Source organism: Pipistrellus hanaki (assembly GCF_964339955.1).
Source record: "Pipistrellus hanaki genome assembly, chromosome: 17".
Taxonomy (NCBI): Eukaryota; Metazoa; Chordata; class Mammalia; order Chiroptera; family Vespertilionidae; genus Pipistrellus; species Pipistrellus hanaki.
Window position 1 is genome coordinate 47,340,193 of NC_140519.1, and position 24,841 is coordinate 47,365,033.

The 24,841-nt window shown below is 60.2% G+C and overlaps 1 protein-coding gene and 1 long non-coding RNA gene across 3 annotated transcripts; one reads left to right on the plus strand and one right to left on the minus strand.

Moving 5' to 3' along the window:
- The first annotated feature begins 244 nt into the window (after nucleotides 1-244).
- On the plus strand, nucleotides 245-18,662 carry CCN4 (cellular communication network factor 4). Of its 2 annotated transcripts, XM_084864737.1 has the most exons (5): nucleotides 245-420; nucleotides 7,950-8,229; nucleotides 11,822-12,082; nucleotides 14,510-14,703; nucleotides 15,888-18,660. In XM_084864737.1, exons 1-5 carry the CDS (start codon nucleotides 349-351, stop codon nucleotides 16,185-16,187), a joined length of 1,107 nt encoding a protein of 368 aa, XP_084720863.1. In that variant the 5' UTR covers nucleotides 245-348; the 3' UTR covers nucleotides 16,188-18,660. The 2 variants fall into 2 exon arrangements, with proteins under 2 accessions (XP_084720863.1, XP_084720864.1); XM_084864738.1 differs by lacking the exon at nucleotides 11,822-12,082 and having other exon boundaries at nucleotides 15,888-18,662.
- Nucleotides 16,678-24,634, minus strand: LOC311612054. Its single transcript, XR_014793211.1, has 4 exons — nucleotides 24,478-24,634; nucleotides 21,786-22,115; nucleotides 18,863-19,424; nucleotides 16,678-18,667 (listed from the first exon to the last, which is right to left on the minus strand). It is a non-coding gene; the product is annotated as an uncharacterized lncRNA (long non-coding RNA).
- Nucleotides 24,635-24,841: the final 207 nt, after the last annotated feature.

Consider the following 24,841-nt stretch of genomic DNA (forward strand, 5'->3'; position numbering starts at 1 on the left):
GAATCTGCTGTGTCCGGCCCCCGCCTGAAATCAGAGCCCGGCAACTTTCCCTTTAAGACGGTCAGAGCCGGGGAGGCGGCCAAGCTGGGCTGGAGGTGGGGACAGAGGGAAGAAAGAAAAAGAGAGAGAGAGAGAGAGAGAGAGAGAGGAGGGGGGGGGAGAGGCAGGAAAAGTTTTTTCAGAGGAAAATGCAGGGTTTGTCCTCACCCCTGACGTCAGAGCTCGCTTCCATAAAACCCCCCGGGGCGGCGGGAGGAGCGGGGCTGGTGCTCCTGATGGGCCGGCTCCCGAGAGGCGGACATCTCCTCCAGGGCTGCCCGGCCGACGCGCGGCCGCTGAGCCCCCAGCATGAGGTGGCTCCTGCCCTGGACGCTGGCAGCGGTGACCGCAGCCACCGCCGCGGGCAGCGCCCTGGCCACGGTGAGTCTGCCAGCGGGGGCTCGGAGAGGGGACGCCGGCAGGATGCTTGGGGCCGGAGGGGGGGCCGGGGCGAGGCCGGGGTGGGGAGGAGGGCTGCCTGGGATCAGAGAGCGGTTCCGGCAGGGCGAGGGGCAGGGGAGCGGGGGCAGCACCTGCAGGAATGTGCCCGCAGGTCCCGCCCGCCTGCGTTCACACCTGAGGCCACACGGAGAGGACGGGCCCTGGGGCTGGGGCCTGGCTCAGACCCAGGGCTGCCCAGACGGGCTGTGTGGCCCTGGGCTGGTCTCTCACCCTCTCTGAGCAGCACGCCTGTGAGCGAGTTGTGAGTTGACTTCTGGAGTCTCGGGGATTGGAAACAGTGAGTCTCCAGGGGCCGGAGACACTCAGGAAGGGGCCGTGGAAACTGCCAAGAGGAGCAGGAGGGGAGAATGCCAGCTTTCAGCGCGAGGGCCGCTGAGTAAGGGCGCACGGCGCCCGAGATGCTTCCTGGCCTCCAGGGCGGGAGCGAGGGCTGCACCTCCGAGAAGCCGGGGGAGTCAGACACGTGGCAGAGGAGCCAGCCGGCCGGGGCTGGGCGTGGAGGCAGGCGCGGGTGGGCAGGGGGCAGGGGAGCTCTGAATCCAGTCCCCGGGGCCAGAGGGAAAGCCGGAGGCGGGCAGGCAAGAAGGGTATCGTCCCCTCACACGGCCAGCCTCCTTAGGGACCAACGTGCCCCGTTCACGGATGGAGAAACAGAGGCTCGGGACGCAGGTAGCTGCCCTGCAGGCGCTGACTGAACAGGACCTGGGGCTGAGAGCTGACGGCCAGCCATGGGCCAGCTGCCCGCAGGAGCTGGGCGACGGTGCTCCCCCAGCGCGGGGAGGGGCGTCCGTCTGGTCCATTGCCCCGTCCCCCGCACCTGCACGGGGCCTCCTGTCCCGCAGAAAAAGGACAGTGACTGCATTTGCACAAACGGGGGGGAAAAAAAAAGAAAAAAAAAGGAGACAGAGCAGGTGAGGGACTCGCCCAGGGCCCCCTAACGAAGTGCTGGCCAGGGCTCCAGCGCAGACCTTTTCCTGCCAAAGCCGTGCTTGCTTCCAGAGCTTTCCAAGTTTGGGGAAATGAGTATTTCCTGCAGAGCAGAGAGAGCCAAGCCCGCTGGAGGACAGGGGCTGGATGGAGAAGAGGTGAGGGTGTGGGGCAGCCAGCCTGAGGAGTGAGAAGGCAGGGGACGGGGGGGGAACAAGTCTGCTGGGGCTGGGGGGGGCGGGGGTCCCAGGACACTGGAGCCCAGGAGCTTGCCCGGAAGAGAGGCCCCGAGCCGTGGGCCCGGCCGAGGGGACACACACAGGACCCAAGAGTCCAGAGGGTCCCGGACAGCGATGGAGGTGCGGTGTCTCCCTCTGCGCAGCCTCAGCCTGGGGACCTCCTGTGGGAACCGCTTGTTCCCCGCTCGGGGGGGGGGGGAGCTCCCCAGGAAGCACATTGCCCTCCGGGCCTCCTTCCCCGCCCCCCGGGGGCTGTGGGACGCCTGGCACCCGCCCTGCTTTACAGCGAAATTCCAGACACTCGCACATCCACGGCTGCCAGTCCGCGGGGTCCGGGCGGGAGGGATGTGGGCGGAAAAAGTGACTCCAGCCGCTCCTATGGAAGAAGCAGCCCGTGCGCGCTGCCAGGGGCGCTTTGAGGAAGTGGGCTTGCAGGGGGATTCGCCCTGCGAGGTGAGACATTCACTCAAGGTGCTGAGGCCTAAGAGGGAGAGAGAGCTCAGACAGCGAGATAGGGCAGCGGTGGGGAACCCAAGCCACGCAGGCGGGAGCAGGGTGGGATAAAGGGGCTGCGGGCAGACTCAGGCCTCCCTCTTTGCTATTCTTCCTTGTGTGGGGTTCGGTGCCCACCCGATGCTCAGAGGAAGGGGCTGTGTTTGGTGAGCGCTGCCACGTCCTGGGCCCACGGCGCTGCGTGTGTGGCTAAGCCCGTCCTCGGTCCACCCACTGGACATTGTGCAGGGCACCGTCCTCCTCTGGAGATGCAAACCCTGCAGCTCAGAGCAGTTGAGCCATTTGCCCGGGGTCACACAGCTAACGCTCAGTGATCCGAGGCCCAGCTCTTGGCAAGACAGCTGCTGCCCTCATGGCCTGTGCTCTTGGCAGAGATGAGAAGCACGTGCCCCTGGAAGGGCTCGTGGGCTGGTGAGGCAGGGGACCGCCACCCACCCTGGGGATCGAGCCTGCAGCCAGGCATGTGCCCTGACCGGAATCCATGTTTCTGTCTGTCTTTCCCTCTCTCTTCCACTCTCCCTGAAAATCAATGGAAAAATATCTCGGGTGAGGATTAACAACAAAGATTCTCATTACAATATTTGATAGTGATGAGGGTGGTGCTGATGGTATTGATGGTGATGGTGCTAATGGGGATGATGGTGCTGATGATGACAGTGCTGATGGTATTGATGGTGATGGTATTGACGGTGATGTGTTGATGGTTCTGAGAGTGATGATGTGTTGATGGTGATGGTGCTGATGGTATTGATGGTGATGATGGTGATGATGGTATTGATGATATTGATGGTATTGATGATATTGATGATATTGATGGTATCAATGGTGATGTGTTGATGGTGATGGTGCTGATGGTGCTGATGATGCTGGTGATGGTGATGATGGTATTGGTGGTACTGGTGATGATGGTGAGGGTGCTGATGGTGCTGATGGTGATGATGGTGTTGATGGTGATAGTGATGATGGTGTTGATGGTGTTGATAGTGATGGTATGATGATATTGATGTATCAGTGGTGATGATGGTGATGGTGCTGATAGTATTGATGGTGCTGATTGTATTTGTGGTGATGTATTGATGGTGATGGTGCTGATAGTATTGATGGTGCTGATTGTATTGGTGGTGATGTATTGATAGTGATGGTGATGATGGTATTGATGATGGTGGTATTGGTGGTGTTGATAGTATTGATGGTGATGTGTTGATGGTGTGGTGCTGATGGTGCTGATGGTGATGATGGTATTGATGGTGATGATAATGATGGTCTGATGGTATCAATGGTGCTGATGATGGTGATGTTGATATTGATGGTGATGATAGTATTGATGGTGATGGTGATGATTGTGCTGTTGGTATTGGTGGTGCTAATGATTCTTGTAGGTGAGACTTGTGTCCTCCAATCCTGAGTCAGGGTTCTTGGCTGCTGCCTAGGTTTCGGAGCCCTCCACACACGTTTCCATGGAAGCTGCAGCCCTGTTGGTGCCCAGACCCTTCCTGTCCTGGAGGTGTGGTGGAAACTGCTTGGCTGTCCCCGGCAGGGGATGGGTTTACTCTAGCAGAGGGGAGTGTGTGAGAAATCAGAGGGCTGTGGGGGACCAATTCCAGGGCCCTAGGCCTGAATTCCGGGGGTGAATCCCAGTACGTGCACCTGAAGGGGCGACTTGAAGATCTGTTATGCATGCTTGACTTAAAAACCCTTGAATTAGATTATTTTAACCTGCCAACTCTCTTCCCCCTCCTCCTCCCCCTCTCCTTCCCCTACCTCTTCCTTCCTATCTTCTTCCTTCTCCCCCTCCCGTCTCTCCGTCTCGTCTATCCATGAGGGAAGGAGGTGGAGGATAAGGGAGATGAGATGGGAGGAGGAGGAAGATAATGGGCATTCCAGGGGATGATCAAAGCTGTGCCCGCCCATCCCAAGGCCCCCAATCTGGAGGGAGTCCAGGCTGGGGAGGACTAGGGATCTGCTAGGCTTTGATGTGGGGGTGAGGGGTGGGGTGTGAGTGGGGGTGGCGGGGGAAGTGAGATAAAATGAGAGGCAGGCCCATAGGAGAGGGAGAGAGGGGGCCCCCTGGCACTCTGGGAATCCCCGTGCGTGCGGTGTGGAGTCTAGGAGAGAGGGAAGGCTAGGAGCCCGCCCAGGGCTGGAGGGGGAGGGGAAGGAGGGGATGAGGGAGAGGAACATTCTGAGGACGGGCTCACAACCCCACCAATCGGGCAGAACAGTAGAGGGATGCTAGCTCATTGCTGAGCACCCGAGGGCACCCCACCGGCACCCGGGCAGAGACCCCAGGGCCTCACCCAGGGGGTTCCCTTAAAGAGGGGTCCACCCTCTCACCCTGTGCCTGCCCCCTGGTTCCACCAGAAAAGTGGGAAGGAAGCAGGGGAGTGCACGGGGAGGGCAGGTGGGTCACAACTGTGGCTCTGGGCCCCAGCCTGAGGCCACATCCCCCCACTTTCCCCAGGACCCCAGATTTCAGAAAAGGGGTGAACTCACCCCGCTTCCAGACAGGGCAGCCCTCTCCTAAGGCCCCCAGGCTCCATTGGGCTGGCTGGAGCCGTACTGTCTCAATGCTGCCACCTGGTGGACAATCTGGGTGGGGCCGCCCCTAGCCGCCCCTACTCAGGCAAGCCAGGTGCTGGGACCTCCCCTGCTGTGCTGGGAAAGCTGGCACAGGGTCTGCCAGGCGCAGGGCTGGCACTGAGGAGGCAGAAAGAGCAGCTCGTCCCTTAAAAGCCTCCCAGAGGCCCCTGTGTCCTGTTCGGGGACCCTTGTTAGCTGGGGCCGATCCCGCGCCCCTTGGCATATGCCCTGTGACCCTGCGCTGTGCCGTCCTCCCCGGAGGAGACCCTGTTTGGGAGCGGCCGGGGAAGGGAGCCTCTGGGTAGATGCCCAGCCGCCTCCTCTGTTGCTGCTGGCAACACCGAGTTTCCTCCAAACCAGGGGTCTTCAAACTACGGCCCGAGGGCCACATGCGGCCCGCAGAGGAGTCTGATCCGGCCCGCCAGGTTTTTTGGGCAGTGAGCGCAGCCGAGGTGCTACAGTAGGAATTAGTAGTTCATATAGTCCGGCCCTCCAGCTCTCTGAGGGACCGTGATCTGGCCCCCACTTTAAAAAGTTTGAGGACCCCTGCTCCAAACCTTCCCTGTCACCACCGACTCATGGGCGCCTCTGGTCTTATGGGTTTTGCCAAAGAACCTATTTCTTTTCCTTTTTTAAAGATATTTTTATTGATTTTTGAGAGTAAGAGAGGGAGGGAGAGATAGAAACATCCATGATGACGGAGAATCATGGATCGGCTGCCTCCTGCACGCCCCACTCTGGGGATCAAGTCTGCAACCTGGGTATGGTGTGCTGACTGGGAATCGAACCGGGGCCTCCTGGTTCCTAGGTGGATGCTCAGGCCCTGAGCCACGCCGGCCAGGCCAGGTACCGCGTTCTTAAACCCTAACCCTAACCTTAAACAAGATCAGGTGTTCTCCTTTAGCCTAACAGCAGGGCGTCCCGGGGAGCTCCTTCTTGTTGTCGGTAGAGACGGACGCGGCCGAGGCCCGAGCTCTGGGTGTCCCTCCAGCAGGCGCCACCGCTGGTCAGGGGGCAGAGGTCAGGGTGACATCGTGGGGTGACCTCGGAGCCGCAGCTCTGACGTGAGGCTCACAGTTCCTCAGGGCGAAGGGGGGTTCCGGAGTGACCAGAGACCCACTCCCCAAAGGGCCGGCCGCCTGCTCGAGGTCAGCACAGGTACGCGCTGCACAGGGCCCCCTGGCCCCCCGCCGAGGGCGGAGCTGCCGCTGGCCTCCCGAGCCAAAGGGCCAGGGAGCCGGGCCTGGGAGCTGGCGGGCAGCCCCGGGGAGTCAGGGAGCCGAGGGGCTGGGGCCTCTTGTCTTTGTTCTTGGGCAGAGACGCTTCTCCTGCTGCTTCTGGGGTGAACAAGGAGAGTCCATATTTCTATGGCAACAGACCATGTACCAGGGCGAAGGGCAGGTGGACCTGCCTCGACCCCTGGACTTTCAAGGGCTGATGTCCTGTGTGTGTGTGTGTGTGTGTGTGTGTGTGTGTGTGTGTGTGTGTGAGCGGGGAGGTTTTTCACCACTAGATGGCGCCAACTGCAAGGGCCTGGCTCAGTGGATCCAGCCCATCCCTCCCCTGGGCCAGGGGGACCCTGAACTGCTTATCTGTCAGGGGGTCCTCTCTGCTGCTTCCTTCTTGGCATTTATTATTATTATTATTATTATTATTATTATTATTATTATTATTATTATTGATTTCAGAAACAAAGTGAGAGGGAGAGAGAGATAGAAACATTAGAAACATCCATGATGAGAGAGAATCACTGATGGGCTGCCTCCTGCACGCCCCACACTGGGCAGGGAGCCCGCAACCCAGGCCTGTGCCCTGACGGGGAATGGAACCCTGACCTCCCGGATCACAGGTGGACGCTCAGCCACTGGGCCCCGCCGGCCGGGCTGTGGTTGCTTTCCATGATTTGAGGTTAGAGGTCATGCCGTGCTTCTGAGGCAAAGCGAACAGGCGCGGGCGCATACCGGCCTCCCAGGTGGCCATGGGCGGGCACTGCCAACCCCCAGGGCGGTGCGGTCCCGCCAGCTAGCCTGCCTGAGACCCCGCCTGGAGGGGTCCCACCTCAGATCCAGGCTTGTCTTTTTGACGGCCAAGGCCTTGCGCCTGGTGAATCCATACTGACTGCCCTTACGATATGCCAGGCCCCAAAAATGGGTCCCTCCGATCCGCATCTCAGCGCAGACCGCCGCTCCGGGCCTCTGGCCTGGCAGCCGCGCGCCTGCGGTGCCTCGCTCACCAGGCGAATGGGGGGGCCCGGAGCTTCGGGGCTCCCCATGGAGGCCCAGCACCCCGCCCCTGGCCTTGGGTTGTGATGCATCACAGGAAACTTTCAGATTTCTCTGGGATTGCCTAAGGCTTCAGGGAGACGGAGGACACGCTGTGCAGGTGCCGCTGAGTGGCTGGGCCGCGGAGGAGGCAGAGCGGGGAGAACAGGGAGTGGAGAGAGATGTGGGCTGGGTCACCCTGGGCGTGTCCCTGTCCCTCTGGGTCTCCGTGTCCTCCTCAGCAAAGGGAGGCAGACTCCGCCTGGACATCTCCGCATCTGCTGGTCAAAGAACGCGGTGCGGCCCAGCCACTGGGTCCGCTCCGCTGGGTGGAGCCATGGTCGGCAAACTGCGGCTCTCGAGCCACAGGCAGCGCTTTGGCCCCTGGAGTGTGGCTCTTCCACAAAAGACCACGGCCTGTGGTGGGTCTGTGTTGAAGAAGTGGCGTTAGAAGAAGTTTAAGTTTAAAAAAATGTGGCTCTCCAAAGAAATTTCCATTGTTGTCCTGTTGGTATTTGGCTCTGTGGACTAATGAGTTTGCCAACCACTGGGTTAGAGCATCGGGCCTGAGGACAGGAGGTTCCTTGGGTTCGATTCCTGGTCAGGGCACATCCCTAGGTTGCAGGTTTGATCCCTGGTTGGGGAACAAACGAGAGGCAACCAACCCCCGTTTCTCTCACACATTGATGTTTCTCTCTCTCCCTCTCTCTCTCTCCCCCTCTCTCTGTCCCTCTCACTCTCCCCCTCTTACTCTCCCCCCCCCTCCCTCTTCCCCCCTCTCTCTGCCTCTCTCTCTCTCCCTAATTTAAAACCATATCCTCCGGTGAGGGGGGAACATGCTAGAAAAATGTAATTGGGTTCAAGCCTTTTGACCACCACCCAGGGGGGAGGTGATGGCAGCCCCTCATCTCTGCCGTTCCCCCCGCAGGCCCTCTCCGCGGCCCCCACGGCCATGGCCTCCACGCCCGCGCCGCTGGAGGACACGTCCTCGCGCCCCCAGTTCTGCAAGTGGCCGTGCGAGTGCCCGCTGTCCCCGCCGCGCTGCCCGCCGGGCGTCAGCCTGGTCACCGACGGCTGCGAGTGCTGCAAGGTGTGCGCCCAGCAGCTCGGGGACAACTGCACCGAGGCCGCCGTCTGTGACCCCCACCGCGGCCTCTACTGCGACTACAGCGGGGACCGCCCGAGGTACGCAATAGGAGTGTGTGCACGTAAGTGACCTTCCCTCCTTCGCCGCCCGCCCGCCCGTCCCCCCAGCTCCGCCCGGGCCTCCCCCGGAGAGGGTGCCCCGCACTCCCCAGCCGGTCCTCAGAGGCCAGAGGCGGGGCTCCCTGAGGAGGGACCGATGCCAGCCTCCCTCTCCTCTCCAGACCGGGCATCGGCTCGCTCTCGGACCCGGGGCTCCTCCAGGCCGGCCTCCAGGGAGGGCTCAGCCAGGTTCCCTCCTCTTAGGGCCGGGTGGGGCCCTCTGTGTGAAGTGCCAGTCCAGTGGCCGTGGTGCTGGTTGTGAAGGAAAATCCGGGCGCCTTGGACTCCAGCCCTGTGACGCCGCCTGCGTGGGCGCGCTGGACAAAGGGGTGACTCACGTCCCGCGCGGGAGGGCAGGATGGCGTGGGGCTTTATCGCCTTATCCAGGCCAGCCTGCAATTCAAAACCTGCGAGCTGCTCGTTGGATTGTTTATTTCTGGAATATTCCATTGAATATTTCCAGACCGTAGCTGACCCCGCGGGAAGCAAAACCGTGGATAACAGGGGCTGCTGCACACCGTCAGCCACACACTCTCTCCCCACCCAAGGCGGCTTCGGGAGCGCGGCCGAGCCTTCCAGACCCCTCCAGGCAGGAGACCCCATCACTGCCCGCTTCCAGGCTGCTCTCCAAGGTCATGGGAAGGTCACTCCGTTCTCCGTGACTGTCCTCCTCTCAGCTGCACGCACCCCTCGCCAGGCGCCAGGCACCGCGCCTTGTAGACATTCTCTCCCGGACTCTCCTGCCTGCCCCTCCCCCAGAGACCTGGGCGCCACCTTCCTCCCCCCTGCCCCCCTCCGTGTCTCCCACGCCCGCTGCCCTCACTGCAGCCCCAGCGCCCCCACCTCGACCTCTGTGCTCCCCCTGCAGCGGTGAGAAAGCTGCCTGCAGGGGTTTTCGCAGGCCTCGCTCCCAGAGGCCCCTGGTCACGGAGCTTTGCAGACGGGGAATGAATCAAGATCAGCGAGTGTCAGAGACCGGCTCAGGGGCCGTAAGCGCCGTGCCCGCGGCCACCCCCAAAGGAGAGCTGGCGGAGAAGCCTTTGCTTTTCAAAACTGTTTGCACAATGAACTCCTTTGAGGAGGTAGATTTTTACCCACCTCAACACATACTCATGCATGCATATGTGTGAGCACACACACACTCACAGGTATGCACATCTCATGCATGCATATGTGCACACACTCACAGATATGCACGCCTCATGCATACATGTGTGCACACACTCAGATACACAGATTCCCATGCATACCTTTGTGCACACGCACACATCTCATGCATACATATGTGCACACACTCACACCCCATTCATATGTATGTGCACACACATTGATACACATGCCTCATGCATACATGTGGGCACACACACACTCACTCACTAGTGCTCTTCTGACCATCCTCCCAGAAGCGCTGCCCTCGCGCCTGAGTCCATGAGGCCTCGTCCCGGGAAGAAGCCCAGGCCTGACCGTGAGAGAGGGCAGCCCCGGGGCCCGCGGGGAGAGAGGGAAGCAGGTCCCTAAACAGGAAAAAACCCCGGTGGTCAGCTCCACCCATGGCGCTTCCAGAGGCTGGACCTGCCTGGAGACTGCCCACAACCAGCTCAGGACGATGCGGGGGTAAAAATAGCGTAAACATGTGCCACCTGGGACGATGGAGAAGCCGCAGGGCGGGGTGGGACGGCGGCCCAGGGCCAGGGCGAGCGGTGGGCAGAGCTGGCCGGCAAGTCCCGGGCACCAGCCGCCGTGGCAGGCAGGAAAGGGAGCCCGGTCTTGGCCGTTCTGCTCGGTTTCCAAGAAAATCCAAACTCCAGGTTTGGGTATGATTTGCACATGTTGGCAGCGCGCTTTAGAAAAGATGTTTGGAATGCCCGGGGAGCCAAGCTAAACACGGCTGCCAGAGCCTCCGGAGCCGCTCCTGCTATTTCTGTGCACAAACACGGCCGGTGGCTGTGATGTGGGCGCTCAGGCCGGCGGGCGGCTGCGGCCGGGATCGCGGAGGCCGGGCTTTGGGTCCTGGCTCTGGGCTCGCCTGCTACATGACCTTGGGCACGTCCCTTCAGGAGCCGGTTCAGACCAGCCCGTGCGGTTGCTGCAGCCTCCGACGAGAGGGCTGTTTTAGCTCTTCCATGTGGGAGCCACGCAGCTCTGCCCAGGTCATCGGAGGAGGGACCAGCCAGGGTCCAGGCTCAGACTCCCCGTGCGAAGGGGCGGGAGGGGAAGACTCGCCAGGCATGGTCTTTGGAGCTAGAGAACTTGAATTCAATTCCGGCACCGGAACTAACCAGGGTGATGATGTTAGGCTAGCCACCTGACCTTGTAAGTGTCGCTTTCCAGGGAAAAAGTGACAACTCATGCCTCTCTTTTTAGGTGTGTGAGAGGCTAAGTACCTGATCCATGGCAGGAGCCCAATGTGAAGATTGGGGCTCACCCCACCTCCCATCGATCCATCATCTATCCATCCATCCATCATCCATCCATCATCCATCCATCATCCATCCATCCATCATCCATCCATCCATCATTCATCCATCCATCCATCCATCCATCCATCCATCATCCATCCATCATTCATCCATCCATCCATCCATCATCCATCCATCCATCTATCCATCCATCCATCCATCATCCATCTATCCATCCATCCATCCATCATCCATCCATCCATCATCCATCCATCCATCCATCATCCATCCATCCATCATCCATCCATCCATCCATCTATTCATCCATCCATCCATCATTCATCCATCCATCCATCCATCATCCATCCATCCATCATCCATCCATCCATCCATCCATCATCCATCCATCCATCATCCATCCATCCATCCATCTATCCATCCATCCATCCATCATCCATCCATCCATCATCCATCCATCCATCCATCCATCATCCATCCATCATCCATCTATCCATCCATCCATCATCCATCATCCATCCCCCCACACAATAACAGGGTTATGACCAGGCATGGTGCTGCCTGCCCACCTCATATAACTCCAGGACTACCCAGCTCCCAGCCCCCCTCCTGCTGCCCCGTTCTCCCTGGACTGTGGCCCCAGCGGCGCTCTGTGATCTGTTGCTTCTCCCTGGCCACCCCCACTACAATGGAAGCGCCGGGAGGTGTGGGTTTTGCCTGTTTGGTTCACGCCGGGGTCTTCAGCGCCTAGAGCAGCCATCAGTCTGCACGGCCTCGGTGGGCCTTTGTTTCCGAGTGTTCCCATGGGTTCTCCCTGCCTGCCCGCTGCCAGCCGTGAGCTCAGGGGCACATAGGTGTCAGTGCCAGGCTCTGTGCCAGGTGCCGGAGACAGGAGCAGAGCTGGCCGCCCAGTCCCCCCACCCCCCAACCCCCATGCTTTACCCTCTGACATTGGCAGCAGGTGTGATTCAAGGAGAGCAGCTGGAGCTGAGACGGCACTGCCCGCCCTCTGCCCTGGCCCCTCGTGGGTTGGGCCCTGCCCTTGCGTCCCGCCCCCTGTGGGTGTGGGCGCGGTGCACTGTGGGAGGTGACCTTGGGGAGGGGCGGTGCTGGGCCTGAGCGCGCCCTGTGTCCGCAGAGGTGGTCGGCGTGGGCTGCGTCCTGGACGGCGTGCGCTACGGCAACGGCGAGTCCTTCCAGCCCAGCTGCAAGTTCAACTGCACGTGCGTGGCGGGCGCGGTGGGCTGCACGCCCCTGTGCCTGCGGGTGCGCCCGCCGCGCCTCTGGTGCCGCCTCCCGCGCCGCGTGCGCCTGCCCGGCCGCTGCTGTGAGCGCTGGGTGTGCGACGACCACGCCCGCAGGCCGCGCAAGCCCGCGCCGCGCCACGCCGGAGACCTAGGTGGGTGCCGCCGGGGTGCTGTCGTGGGTGCTGCTGGGGGTGCTGCCCTGGGTGCCGCCGTGGGTGCTGCTGCCTGGGTGCTGCTGTGGGTGCTGCCGTGGGTGCTGCTGCGGGTGCTGCCGTGGATGCCACCCTGGGTGCCACCTCGGGTGCTGCCCTGGGTGCTGCCATGGGTGAGGCCTAGGGAGGGCAGTCTCCTCTGGCCCTGCCTTCCCGGCTCTGCCTGGCTCGTGGGGTCCTGGGAGCCTGAGCTGAGGGAGGGCTTGGTGGAGAGCAAAGCCAGGCAGGTGGGTTCAGTACACCCCCACTTACAGACGGGGAGGGGAGGCCAGGCCTGCGGACCACCTAATTGCTTGTGACGGCTGTGCCTGTGCCTGTGCCAGGCTAAGCAGCCTCCCCGACGCCCACCCACTAGATGCCAATGGCACCTGCCGCTCAAGTAGTACCAGCCCCAACGGCCCCAGACCTGGGGGACAGGGAGTCCCCCTGAGCCACCGCCACGTGCAGGGAGGTAGAGAGAGCAGCTGAGGGCGGCAGACAGGCGGCACAGGAGGGTTTGCAGAGGCCGAGAGAGAGAGTTTCCCGAAAGAACAAGTAGGAGAGCAGGGGGAAGGGGGGCAGAGGGGCGGGGGTCTGGCTGGGCCAGGCAGGAGGGCGGTCCCCCACCCCTCCCCCTGCTGGGTCCGGGATTGCACAGGCTCTCTGGGGGGGCTGGGGTGCCCGGGGCTGAGCCTGCCCAGGAAGGAGCAGCCCTGTGGTTAGGTCATGACAGGAGGGCTGTGTCCCGGGCAAGCCCAGCAGCGGCCTCACTGCGGGGGGGGGGGGGGGGGGCGGGGGATGGGGGGGCAGCTGTCTGCCCGCCCGCTGTGTGTGGCCCAGTGACCCCATTCTGACCCAACACCTGCAGAGCCCCTGCCCGCCTCCTGGTGACCCAGAAACCAAAGCCTTCATCCTCTCAGGCAAATCCCCGCTCCTGCCCCTCCCTCCGCCTCCCAGCCCAGCTCACCCAGATCCTCCCCTCCCCCTGTCCTCTCCCCCCTTCCTTCCCCTAAGGTCCCCTCCCTTCCCCTCCCCGTCCCCTATCCACCCCTCCTTCCTGCATCAGGCAAATCACCCCTCCTGCCCTCCCTCCGCCTCACAGCCCAGCTCACCCAGATCCTCGCCTCCTCCATCCTCCCCTCCTCTCCCCCCTCCCCTCCCCTACGGTCCCCTGCCTTCCCTTCCGCCTCCCCCATCCATCCCTCCCTCCTTCCTGCATCAGTGTTCCCTGCACACCTGCAGCCGTGAGGGGCTGGGTATGAGGCCTCAGCCTTCCCCTTTCGGATCCCATTAGATGGCTTTTCTTTCCTATTTTTGTCTCACCCCTCCATTTTTATCGCCTTTCTCTCCCAGACCCTTTCCCTCTCCCTCTCCCCCCCACCCCACTCTCTCTCCATCTGTCTCCTCCCCCCTCCCCTCTGCCTGCTCTGCAGTGAGATGGGCTTCCTCCTGGGTCTGTCTGGGCCCCTCGGCCCCTCCCGCTGTGTGCTCTCTGCCCCGCCTCCGCCCCAGCTCACTGCGTTCCCCGCCTCCGCCCCAGCTCACTGCGTTCCCCATCCTCAGGCGCCAGAGTGGATTCTAGGTGCCAGGAGAGAGACATTAAGGGTGTGTGTTGGCCGATGGTTAGGAAATCACATGAGCTCACGTTGCCCGAGGGCTCACTGGGGGCCAGGCAGCCTGGGCAGCCATTGTGCCAGCCCTCTTTCCCCCCACAGCCCAGGAGGGGGCGCTACCATCACCCCCCTACACACACACACACACACACACACACAGACACACACACACACAGACACACACACACACACAGACACACACACACACAGACACACACACACACACACATACACACACACACAGGTGGCCCGGCTCAGACCTGCGCCCACGCACTGTGTGTCCCCTCGAACACCGAGCCCTCAGCCTCAGCCAGACGAAATGCTGGGTCGGGGGGAAGGGGGGGTGCCACTCGCCTTTGACCTTCCCCCAGGGAAACATGACCTCTGAGGGCAGGAACAGGCTCTCGTGGCTTTCATTCCCGGCCCCAAGCAGACGCGGACACGGGCTCAGTCAGCGTCTAGACTCCCTCCATCCCAACCCCCACTCCCCCCCTGAGAGGCCGCTGGTATTGCTGCCGCGCGGAGGCGGGCGGGCCCAGCTGTGTGGGGTCCCCCAGCGGTAGGCAGTCAAGAGGGATTGGAGCGCAGGCCCACCTGTCCCCAGAGAAGAGGAGGGACTCAGAGCCAGGCCTCCTAACCCAGGACTGTGAGGAGCCGACAGGCCGCCTCCATCCTCGCCGAGTTCCAGGGCCCTCGGGGCTGCGGTGGCAGGGGGTGGAGAGGGTTTGGGGGTGACGGAGGCTGGGAGCTCACGGGGTCCCGTGTCCGTCCGCAGCGATCCTGGGTGAGGCCGAGCCCTGGCACGGAAACTGCATCCCCCACACCAGCCCCTGGAGCCCCTGCTCCACCAGCTGCGGCCTGGGCATCTCCACGCGGGTGTCCAACGCCAACGCGGGCTGCCGGCCCGCGCAGGAGAGCCGCCTCTGCACCCTGCGGCCCTGCGGCCTGGACGTCCGGCCGCGCATCAAGGTGGGTGCCCTCCCCGGGCGGGCGGGTCGGCGTCTCGGGCTCCACAGAGGAGCTGGGCGCTGGGCCGGGCTCCCCAGCTTCCTCAGGGGGCCGCTGTGAAATGGGAATGAGGAAGCCCACCTCCGAACCGTTATCATCAGGGCCACGTGTGGGCGTCTGTGACTCTCACTGCGCGGAAGTGACGGTGGTGATTGTGTTAATGGCACCAGGATCTCTCTGAAGGGGACCCGGGGGCCTCAGAATTGGTCCCATGGTGATTCCTCTGCCCCTGTGCCCATGCCCCCCATGGGCACCTCACGCCAGCCACGTGGGTACAGGAGCACTAGTCGGAGGTGGGGACGCTGGCGTCAGATGCCTGCCTGCTGCGGACGGCACATGATGGTGGCCAATGTCCCCGCGTCTCTGTGGCCCAGGCCCCACGTCCATAACATGTCCGGGCCCTGAGACCTCCCTCCCGGCGCCTGCCACGTCCCGGGCACGGAATCACACCACAGACGCCCCGAAAGAGCCCTGCTCTTGAGTGGCCCAAGGGAGAGAGAGAGCAGCTTTTACTTTTTTAAATATCTTTTTATTGATTTCAGAGAGAGGAAGGGAGAGGGAGAGAGAGAAACAAGCATCCATGACGAGAGAGAACCATGCATAGGCTGCCTCCTGCACGCCCCACACTGGGGACAGAGCCCGCACACCAGGCCTGTGCCCTGACCGGGAATCGAACCGTGACCTCCTGGCTCACAAGTCGGCGCTCACCCATACCAGCTGGGCAAGCTGCTTTTAAATAGCACCAGCCCGGCTGAGTGAGTGGGTGTGAGAGGCTGTGGGAGGCAGAGGAGGGGGATAAAGCGTGTGCCCGGTCACTGCTAGCTGGGCACGTGGTTGACGGGGGAGCTTCAGGGGTGTCCTGTGGGCAGAGAGGATTGGGGGGGGGGAGCAGGAGCGGAGGGAAGGAGGGACACTGCAGACTACCAGGCAGGGCCTGAGCAAAGCCATCCCGTCTGTGGGCCTCCGTTGACTCCTGTGTCGCATGGGGGGTCTCGCTGGCCTGGGGGAGGGCCTTCCCAGCTGGAAGATGCCGTGGCCCTAAAGGAAAGGGGGAGAGAGAAAAGGGACCGTGAGGCTGGGGGAAGGAGGGGGGCATTGGCGGGGTCCGTCCTCGGAGCATCCCACCTGACACCCCTTTCCCGCAGGAAGGGAAGAAGTGCCTGGCCGTGTACCAGCCGGAGGCGCCCTTGAACCTCACCCTGGCCGGCTGCGTCAGCACGCGCACCTACAGGCCCAAGTACTGCGGGGCCTGCACGGACGGCAGGTGCTGCGTGCCCTACAAGTCCAAGACCATCGACGTCGCCTTCCAGTGCCCCGACGGGGCCGGCTTCTCCCGCCGGGTCCTGTGGATCAACGCCTGCTTCTGCAACCTCAGCTGCCGGAACCCCAACGACATCTTCGCAGACCTGGACCTCTACCCCGACTTCGCAGAAATCGCCAACTAGGCGGGCACCCAGCGCAGGGCTCGGGCCTGGCCAGACACGTGCCAAGCAGCCGGCCCTCGGCGGCCCGGGATTGGCCCTTCCTAACCTACTTCCCATTCATCTCCGGGGACCCTGACCCTGACCCCGACCCCGGGCCCCTGCCCAGTCTCCGAGCACCCCGTGGCGCGCTGTGTGGCTGCTCCGGTCCACCTGTGGGTCCTGTTCTTGGCAGCACCCTGCGTGCCCTCCACAGGAAGCGCCTGTCTCCATCCAGTCTGGGCCACCCCAGCCCGTGGAAGTCACTGGGCGTCCCGAGTCCCATGGAGCGACTCAGCTGGACATTCGATCTCACCGATTCCCCCTGGAGATGCCAAACATGGGACTCCATGGGCCCACCCAGCAGGCGCGATGGGATGGAGGACAAGGGGTCAGCCTATGGCTCGGGCCCTGCCGAGAGGCCCTGTCACAGTTCTGACCACAGACCCCAAAGTAGGTCTGACCCCAAAGATGTACATACCCCGGAGTCACCAAAGGTCTGCCAAGGGGGGTGAAGGGCTACTGGGCTCGGCGTTTTCGTGGAAAACTGTGTCTGTGAACCCGGGCGTTGCTAAGGCCAAGTTCCTCTTCGCTCTTGCACTGTGAGGGGTACACGCGGGGGTCATTTCCTTTAGAAATGCTATTGGGTAAATTTCAGGGCCGAGTCCCCCAGTCAGGGCTCCCAGGGCAGAGCAACGTCAGCCAATGTTCAGACAGAGTAACGGACGCAGCACATGCCTGCTGCTGACCCCCAGGACGTCCATGGGGGTGAGCCAGGCTCTTCCCCAAAGCCAGACCCCCCTTCCCCCTGCCTGGGGGCTCCGGGGAGGGGGGGAAGGGGGCTGGCCTCGCCAACCCCAGAGAGTGGTGTCCTGGGGGGACCTTCCTCTGCCCTTCAGGAGCCTCCACGGACGCCCAGGCCAGATCCTCCTGCAGTGACCAAGGCCCAGGCCGGGGGGGACGTCAGGCTAGCGGGTGGGTTCAGCCTGCACCAGCCTGGGTGGCAAGGGCCATGGCCCAGACGTATGCCTCAGTGACCCACGTCACAGACTTGGGGTCCGCCGACCCACACGACCCCGTCCTGACCCCCAAGACCGAGGTTTACCAGTTGGTGAGAAACAGAACCCTACTTAACGGGGACCAAGAGCCAAAGGGGCTGGAGCCAACAGCATGACAAGGCTGTCCCCGTGGCGAGGCCAGCCCTCACCTCGATAGGGAACTAGAGCTGGTGACTGTTCTCTCTTCTCTGCACCTGCCACGTGCCACGTCCCCTGGCCCCCCACGCACTGGCTCACGGACACTCCGGGGCCTGTTGCAAAGTGCCCATTGTGATTTCTGTTCTTGCAAATGTGAAACGGGAGCTCAGAGAGGTGAGGACACGGGGCCACCGCCGCCCTGCTGGCCCATGGGGGGTCGGGATTGCGACCCCAGCTGACGGGCCTGATCACCCGGATGTCTTTCCTGCTCCCAGAGCTCGGCGCTCTCGTTCTGTCTGCCCTTCCTTCCTGTCTCTGGGCCTTTTCCGGGAGAGGAGACCCTGGCTCTCAGGTCACTTAGGTGCCGAGGGCCCAGAAACACATGAGCTGGACACAATCCCCGCCCCCCGCCCCCACCATGGACCGTCCCTCCTGCGGATCCCAGCCCGGGCCCCGCACTCACGGGGGGTTTGGTCTGCCCAGCACGACACTCAGTGTGACGTGTAGCGAGGGTTTGCGCGGCAGGGGAGACAAAGTCCCTCAGAGAGATCGCCTCACCTGCCCCTGGAGCTCCTTGGGAAAGGGAGAGGGACACCCAAGACCAAAGAACCTGCTTCCCTGCCCTCTCTCATTTAAGAGAAGGCCTGGCCTCTCCCCATTTTAGAAATAAGACAGCTGAGGTTCACAGAGGTCCGGTGCTTGGCTCAGCATCTCCCCAGCTGCTGGCCTGCAGACCAGGATGGCGGACCAAGGTTGCCGGGGTGCCTGCGCGCCTCTCCCAACGAGAAGCCCCGGGCACGGCGGCAGCTGCTGTTTTCCCTGGGCAGGGCCTCACAGGAAGTAGCTGCCGTTTCATTTGCCATCACAGGAAGCCGGCTCCGATGACATTACTGTTTGCAACCTCACCAGCATCGTGCCTTGTCCACAGAGGGGTTGTGGGAAGTTAAGAGGTCTGTGACTGTCCTATTGAGTGAGGTTATTGCTTTTGAAGGACTTACCTTGATCTAAACTAACTGCCAGGATAGCCCAGCCCCGCTGGGACTCATGTGTGGCCGAGCAGATCAATAGCTTGTGACTGCACATATACACGTGGTCAGTATATATATATATATATATATATGTGTGTGTGTGTGTGTGTGTGTGTGTATATGTATATATCGATTTTCAAGCTGTGACTTAATATTTCACTATTCCTCCTGCCTGGCTTGTCAGTGACTAAGCAAACATATAGTGCCCTGACCGGTTTGGCTCAGTGGATAGAGCGTCGGTCTATGGCAGGGGTCTTCAAACTTTTTAAAGTGGGGGCCAGATCACGGTCCCTCAGAGAGCTGGAGGGCCGGACTATATGAACTACTAATCCCTACTGTAACACCTTGGCTGCGCTCACTGCCCAAAAAACCTGGCGGGCAGGATCAGACTCCCCTGGGGGCTGCATGTGGCCTGCGGGCCGTAGTTTGAAGACACCTGGTCTATGGACTGAAAGGTCCCGGGTTCGATTCCGGTCAAGGGCACGTACCTTGGTTGCGGGCACATCCCCGGTAGGGAGTGTGCAGGAGGCAGCTGATCCATGTTTCTCTCTCATCGATGTTTCTAACTCTCTATTCCTCTCCCTTCCTCTCTGTAAAAAAAAAAAAAAAAAATCAATAAAATATGTTTTAAAAAAAGAAAATAAGAAAACATACAGAAAAATGCCTCAGCCTTTTCCAGCCTGAGGGTATTCCTCACTTTCCTGTGACCTGAGTTGCGTAAACGTGTTTGCTCAACCTGAAGGATGCCACGTTCTCATCGCTCCCTTCCCCGTTGATGGCTTCCCCCTTAAAGCACAAACCACCAGCAAAGCGACTTACCGGACGTGGTGGGTTTCCTGGTGCCGCCGGTGACCACGGGGCAAGGACGGAGCCTCGGGGAGGGACACCCACAGGCAGGCAGGCGGCCGCGGAAACGGCGGGGAGTGAGGAGGTGTGCCAGGAAACGGGAAATGTGGCATTCCGGAGAGACCAGCGCTGCCAAGTGTCCAGACACCTCACTGAAATATAAACCGGAATAGTTAGCATTCGTTCATTCATTCATTCATTCATTCATTCATTCCATCAGTCACTTGCTTCATTCTGAAGGTTAAGAAGCAAGCAGCTGAGATGCCCCTGTTCTCCACCCCTGAACCCCGCTGAGAAAATGAATGCAGAGGCCTCTCCTGCAGTCGAGAGCCACATTCTAGGGGAGCCTGGCTTCTCTCCGGATTCACTCCTAGCCCTAGCCTGCTGGACTCAATGGGTAAAGTGTCAGCCTGTGGACTGGAGGGTGCCGGTTTGATTCTGGTCAAGGGCATAAATAAATAAATAAATAAACAAACAAACAAACAAATAAATATACTTCTAAGGGGATGGAGAGACTGGACACCAAGCCCCTGGACATAGACTGTATTCCGTGAAAAGGGTTTCCAGACCTCCGTGCTAAACCTGAGTGCTGGGCCTTTCCCACAGAATTAACAAAGTAATTTATTTTTTTATTTTTTTTTAATATATTTTATTGATTTTGTACAGAGAGGAAGGGAGAGAGATAGAGAGTTAGAAACATCGATGAGAGAGGGTCATCGATCAGCTGCCTCTTGCACACCCCCTACTGGGGATATGCCCACAACCAAGGTACATGCCCTTGACCGGAATCGAACCCGGGACCTTTCAGTCCCCAAGCCGACGCTCTATCCATTGAACCAAACCAGTCCTGGCAACAAAGTAATTTCTTAGTCCAGCCCATGGTAGGGGAGGGGACACTGCTAGAATAGACGCAGGCTCATCCACAGCGGGGAGAAAACCCTAGCTCACCAGCCGAGGAAACAAAGGGACCGAGAACCTGACAGAAACCACGGGAGAGAAAGCCACCTCCAGGGCTGGGTGGGGGTGGGGAGGCAGGGAGAGGAGACAGGCTCCCTCAGGCAATCAGAGCCCAGGTCCCCACAGTGTCAGTCCCGGGAGTCACAGGTGCTCTCATCCCAGGGCATCCATAGGAGCTGGTGCCAGTCATGTGCCCTGGGAGCCGTTTTAAAGGCAAGAGGGTGTCATCTGTGTTAGAAACGGCCGGGGAGGCCATTTAATCTCTTGAGCCTTGGATTTGTTTGAATCTGCGAAGCCAGGATGACTCAGTCTCACAGCTGCAGAGAAAACGGGGAAGAAGCTAAAACATGTGCTAAACATTACTATCCCCTGGGGAAGTGTTTATTCACTGAGCACCAGCCTCCTGTTATGTGCCGGACACGTGCTGGAGAGACAGAAGAAATGCTAGCAATGGGGACCAAGGGAGGGAAGGGGATGCATGTTATAAAAGCCAGGTGTGCACCCAAGGCCGCCTCTGCCCAGGTGCTTGGGTCCCGGGGTCAGTGCTCTCTGAGAGGGAGGGACATGCAGGAAACGATGCTCCGAGCAGGGATGGGGGCGGGGGACCCTGACCGCAGCAGAGTTTGCTGCCACAGGATGTAATTCTGCAAAGGACACAGCAATTCACCTGCCGCCACTACATCCATTCCTGGGAGCCCCACATGCAGGCATGTGGGGAGGGGCGGGACTAGAGGGAACCCAGTCATAGTTGATTGGACAGTGAGTGGATACCTGAGCCCAGCTGGGCCAATGAGATTCTTCCCCCTTAAGGCACACCAAGACCTGATTGGTTCTGGGTTCAAGGACCAAAGGGCCTCTAGTCCTGGGATTAGGCCTTCCACTTGATGCTTGAGATTGCAGACCAGTCTGGTGTTAGAAAGAAGGAGGCTGATCTGCTGGGAGGACCCCTCCCTAACCCACCTGCAGCCCATCGGGTCAGGCTTCCCCTCTGCCCTGGCGTCCACGTGAGACACAGGTGAAGGCCCCCGCAGCCTGGGAGCCCAAGGCGAACAGACGGATTGGGGCTGCATCTGGACCCAGCAGAAGGAATGCCTGGCACTGCCAGGCTGCGTCTGAGACGGGCAGATGGGGACCTCGCAGTCCACACACGCCGTGCAGGTGGCTGATCTGGGGGCACGCCTGGTCTCCAGCTGCTGCGGAGACCCATGGATCAGGGCACGAAACCAAAACCAGCAGCCAGGAGAACAAAGGTAGATCCAGCTGGCAAAACAGCCTCAGGCAGTGTCTCCAAACAGCAAACACCTGCACACACCCCCACTCACAGGCTCGTTCCCTTCCTCCTCTCTCCCTCCATGGAGGCCTGAGCCCAGGGAGCTGGTGGGGCAGGCCCAGGGTGTCTGTGCTGGCCCCGCCCAAAGCTGGTGTGTGTCCCACTGCCTGGCCCAGCACCCGCTGGTGCTCGGTCACCTGCCTTTCCTTTGCTCCGACTCAGGGGGGCCCAGGAGCGGAGGCACGTACTGTGAAAGCTGAATCGGAGGGGCCTGCACGCTGCCTACCTGGGCTTGGAGCGGGCTTCCTCACCTGGGGCCTCGGACCAGGAGTCCACGGAGAGACCTCAGGGGCCACGGGCCGGACCGGAGAGCATGTGCCTTGGTTCTCGCTGCCCTCCATGGCCATGTAGCATTTGGTCTGTGCCAACACAGATGCGAACGCCGATCCCCCCAGCGGAGTCACATCCGGTTTCCTTAGCGCAGCTGGTGGGACTCCAAGACGTTGTGCTCCTCACCGCTCGGCAGCTCCGCGGAGCCCGCCCCCTCGTCACTAATTTGTTCTTAAAGAAATACGCTCTGTGCCTGGCTGGCGTGGCTCCATGGTGGATCTTTGACCTACGAACCAGGACATCAAGGTTCCATTTCCCGTCAGGGCACAGGCCCAGGTTGTGGGCTCCATCCCCAGTAGGGGGCGTGCAGGAGGCAGCCCATCGGTGATGCTCTCTCATCATTGACGATTCTCTCTCTCCCTCTCCCTTCCTCTCTGAAATAAAAATATTTGAAACAAAAATAAAAAGAAGCACGTGTTGCTATGTCCCCGATTGCCACATCCTTCACTGTAAGTGGCTGCTTTTGTAATCCCAGGGATTTTATTTTAGGCGTCTAACCCTCTCCCCGCCTGGCTTCCGGCCACATACAACATGCACAGTCCCCTGCCCGGGTCTGGACCACGGGTTTCTCATGCATGCACACGCCTCCACCCACGCTGGCCTGCCCGAGGGCCCCTCGGCTGGGATGCAGTCACACCTCTGCGCTGAGTCAGCAGCTTCCAACCCACTTCCTGAGCCCCGGGCGGGACAGCAGCCCGTCCACTCCGCTGCCGGCTTCGTGTTTCCCCGCCGATGGCCCACTCAGACACACCTCAGGGTGCGCGGAGAAAAACAGAATAACAGCATGATGCTGGGGGGAGTGGGGGTTCTTTTTTTTGTTTTTGTTTTTTTTGGGGGGGTGACTTGCCAGATGGGTGTGGCTCAGTGGTTGAGCATCAACCTATACACCAGGAAGTTGCCAGTTCGATTCCCCGTCAGGGCACATGCCTGGATTGTGGGCTCGACCCACCAGCCCCTCCCTCCAGGCTGGGGCGTGAAGGAGGCAGCTGATCAATGATGTTTCTTTCTCATCGATGTTTCTATCTCTCTATCCTCCTCCTTTCCTCTCTTTCTAAAAATCAATACAAACGTATTTAACAGATGAGGTAAAAGGGCGGGTGTGTTCAGTGTGGGCTGCGCTTGGTGCAGCGCTGGGAAAGGGGAGGGGGAGGCAGGGACAGTGGGAACACCTGGCAAGGCTGCCTGTGCGGGGCGGTCCGGTCAGCTCAGCAGCGATGGACGATGCTGACTCTTCCTGAGAAGAGCCTCCGGGTCTTCATTCCAAAGACTCAGACCCTGACGGACCCGAGGGGAGCACCGTGCACACCTCCCGGAGGGAGCGCCGCCTGCACGAAGCCTGGCCGGTCTTCTCACTCCCCCGGTCACCACGGCCAGGGAGAAAGGGTGCCAGGCCAGGCGCCTCGGAGACGTGACTGGGTGTCCTGGGCAGGTCTTGGGCAGGAAGGGACAGTGAGGCAAAGTTCGTGCACTCCCAATAAAGCGTGGGCCTTAGTGAATCATCATGTGTCCGTGTCGCTTTCTTAGTCGTGACCGCTGTGTCAGAATAACCTAACTCAGTGGTCGGCAAACTCATTAGTCAACAGAGCCAAATACCAACAGTACAATGATTGAAATTTCTTTGGAGAGCCACATTTTTTAAACTTAAACTTCCTCTAACGCCACTTCTTCAACATAGACTCGCCCAGGCCGTGGTATTTTGTGGGAGAGCCACACTCAGGGGCCAAAGAGCAGCATGTGGCTCAAGAGCCAAGGTTTGCCGACCACGGACCTATGAAATTAATAAGAACAAGGGGACTCTGGCGGGGGCAGCTCCGTTGTTTACAGCATCAGCCTGATGCACCAGGGTTGTGGGTTCCACCCGGTCAGGGCCCAGACAAGCAGCAACCAAGGAGAGCCTAAGTCAGCAGAACAACAAAGCCATGTGTGTGTGTCTCTCTCTCTCTCACCGATTTAAACGTAAAAACAAAATTAGTGAGGATAAAAGTAGGGTGACCAGACGTCCTGTTTTTGGCGGGACAGTCCCAATTTTTAGCAATTTGTCCCGCATCCCGCGGTGTTTTAAAAGTCTCGATTTCAGGACTGTCCCGCCAAAAGCCGGACAGTCAAGTCACCATAATAAAAGGGAGAGATCAACCAAAGGACTTGTGTGCATACATATGATCCTAACCAGTGGTCAAGGACAACAGAGGGGTGGGGGCATGAGTGGGGAGGGGTGGGGGTTGAGTACAAATATGTGATACCTTAATCAATAAAGAAATTAAAAAATAAAAATAATAAAATAATTAAAAAAAATAAAACCAATAAAACCCCACAAAAGGACAATATATAAAACCTTTTTTAAGGGAAAAAAAATACTAGTAAGAGAAACTGAGGGAGGGGTGTGGATGCAAAAGGGCCACATGCGATCCTGACTGTCTCCAGGAGGGCCTGGGTGGGGGCCTGGTGAACTCGGAGACCTCAGGGTGGTCTGCCCATAGACCTTTGGGAACTAGAAAGCAGCTACAGTGGGTAGTCAGGTCCCAGGCCAGGGTCTCCCCTGAGAAAGAGCAGCTCTGAGTCTAGGGTCTTTTTGCCTCTAAGTGTCCTACCTGTGGGATGTCCCGGTAACTTGTAACTTCTCTTTTCCCGGACCCCTCAGGGCACACCCCCGTGCACCAGGGCGGAGACCACCAGCTTCCTCATTGGGATCCTGTTCAGGGTTCACTGCTGGCTGTTAACTTCCTGCAACCCCCTGAGTGAAAGCAGCACGTGCCCATCATTTTCCTTTTACCCAATCCCACAGGTTTCCTGCTTTGCTTTCTCCCGCCTCCCTCTTCGAGCCCCAATGGAGTTCCTCTACCCTTTAAGCCCCCTCCTTTGATGGCAATGGGTAAAACATGGGGCGAACGGCCCTTCTCCAGAACGTTCTCCCCGAACAGGGAGACCCCGCTCCCCAGCCATGGTCCCCGCAGT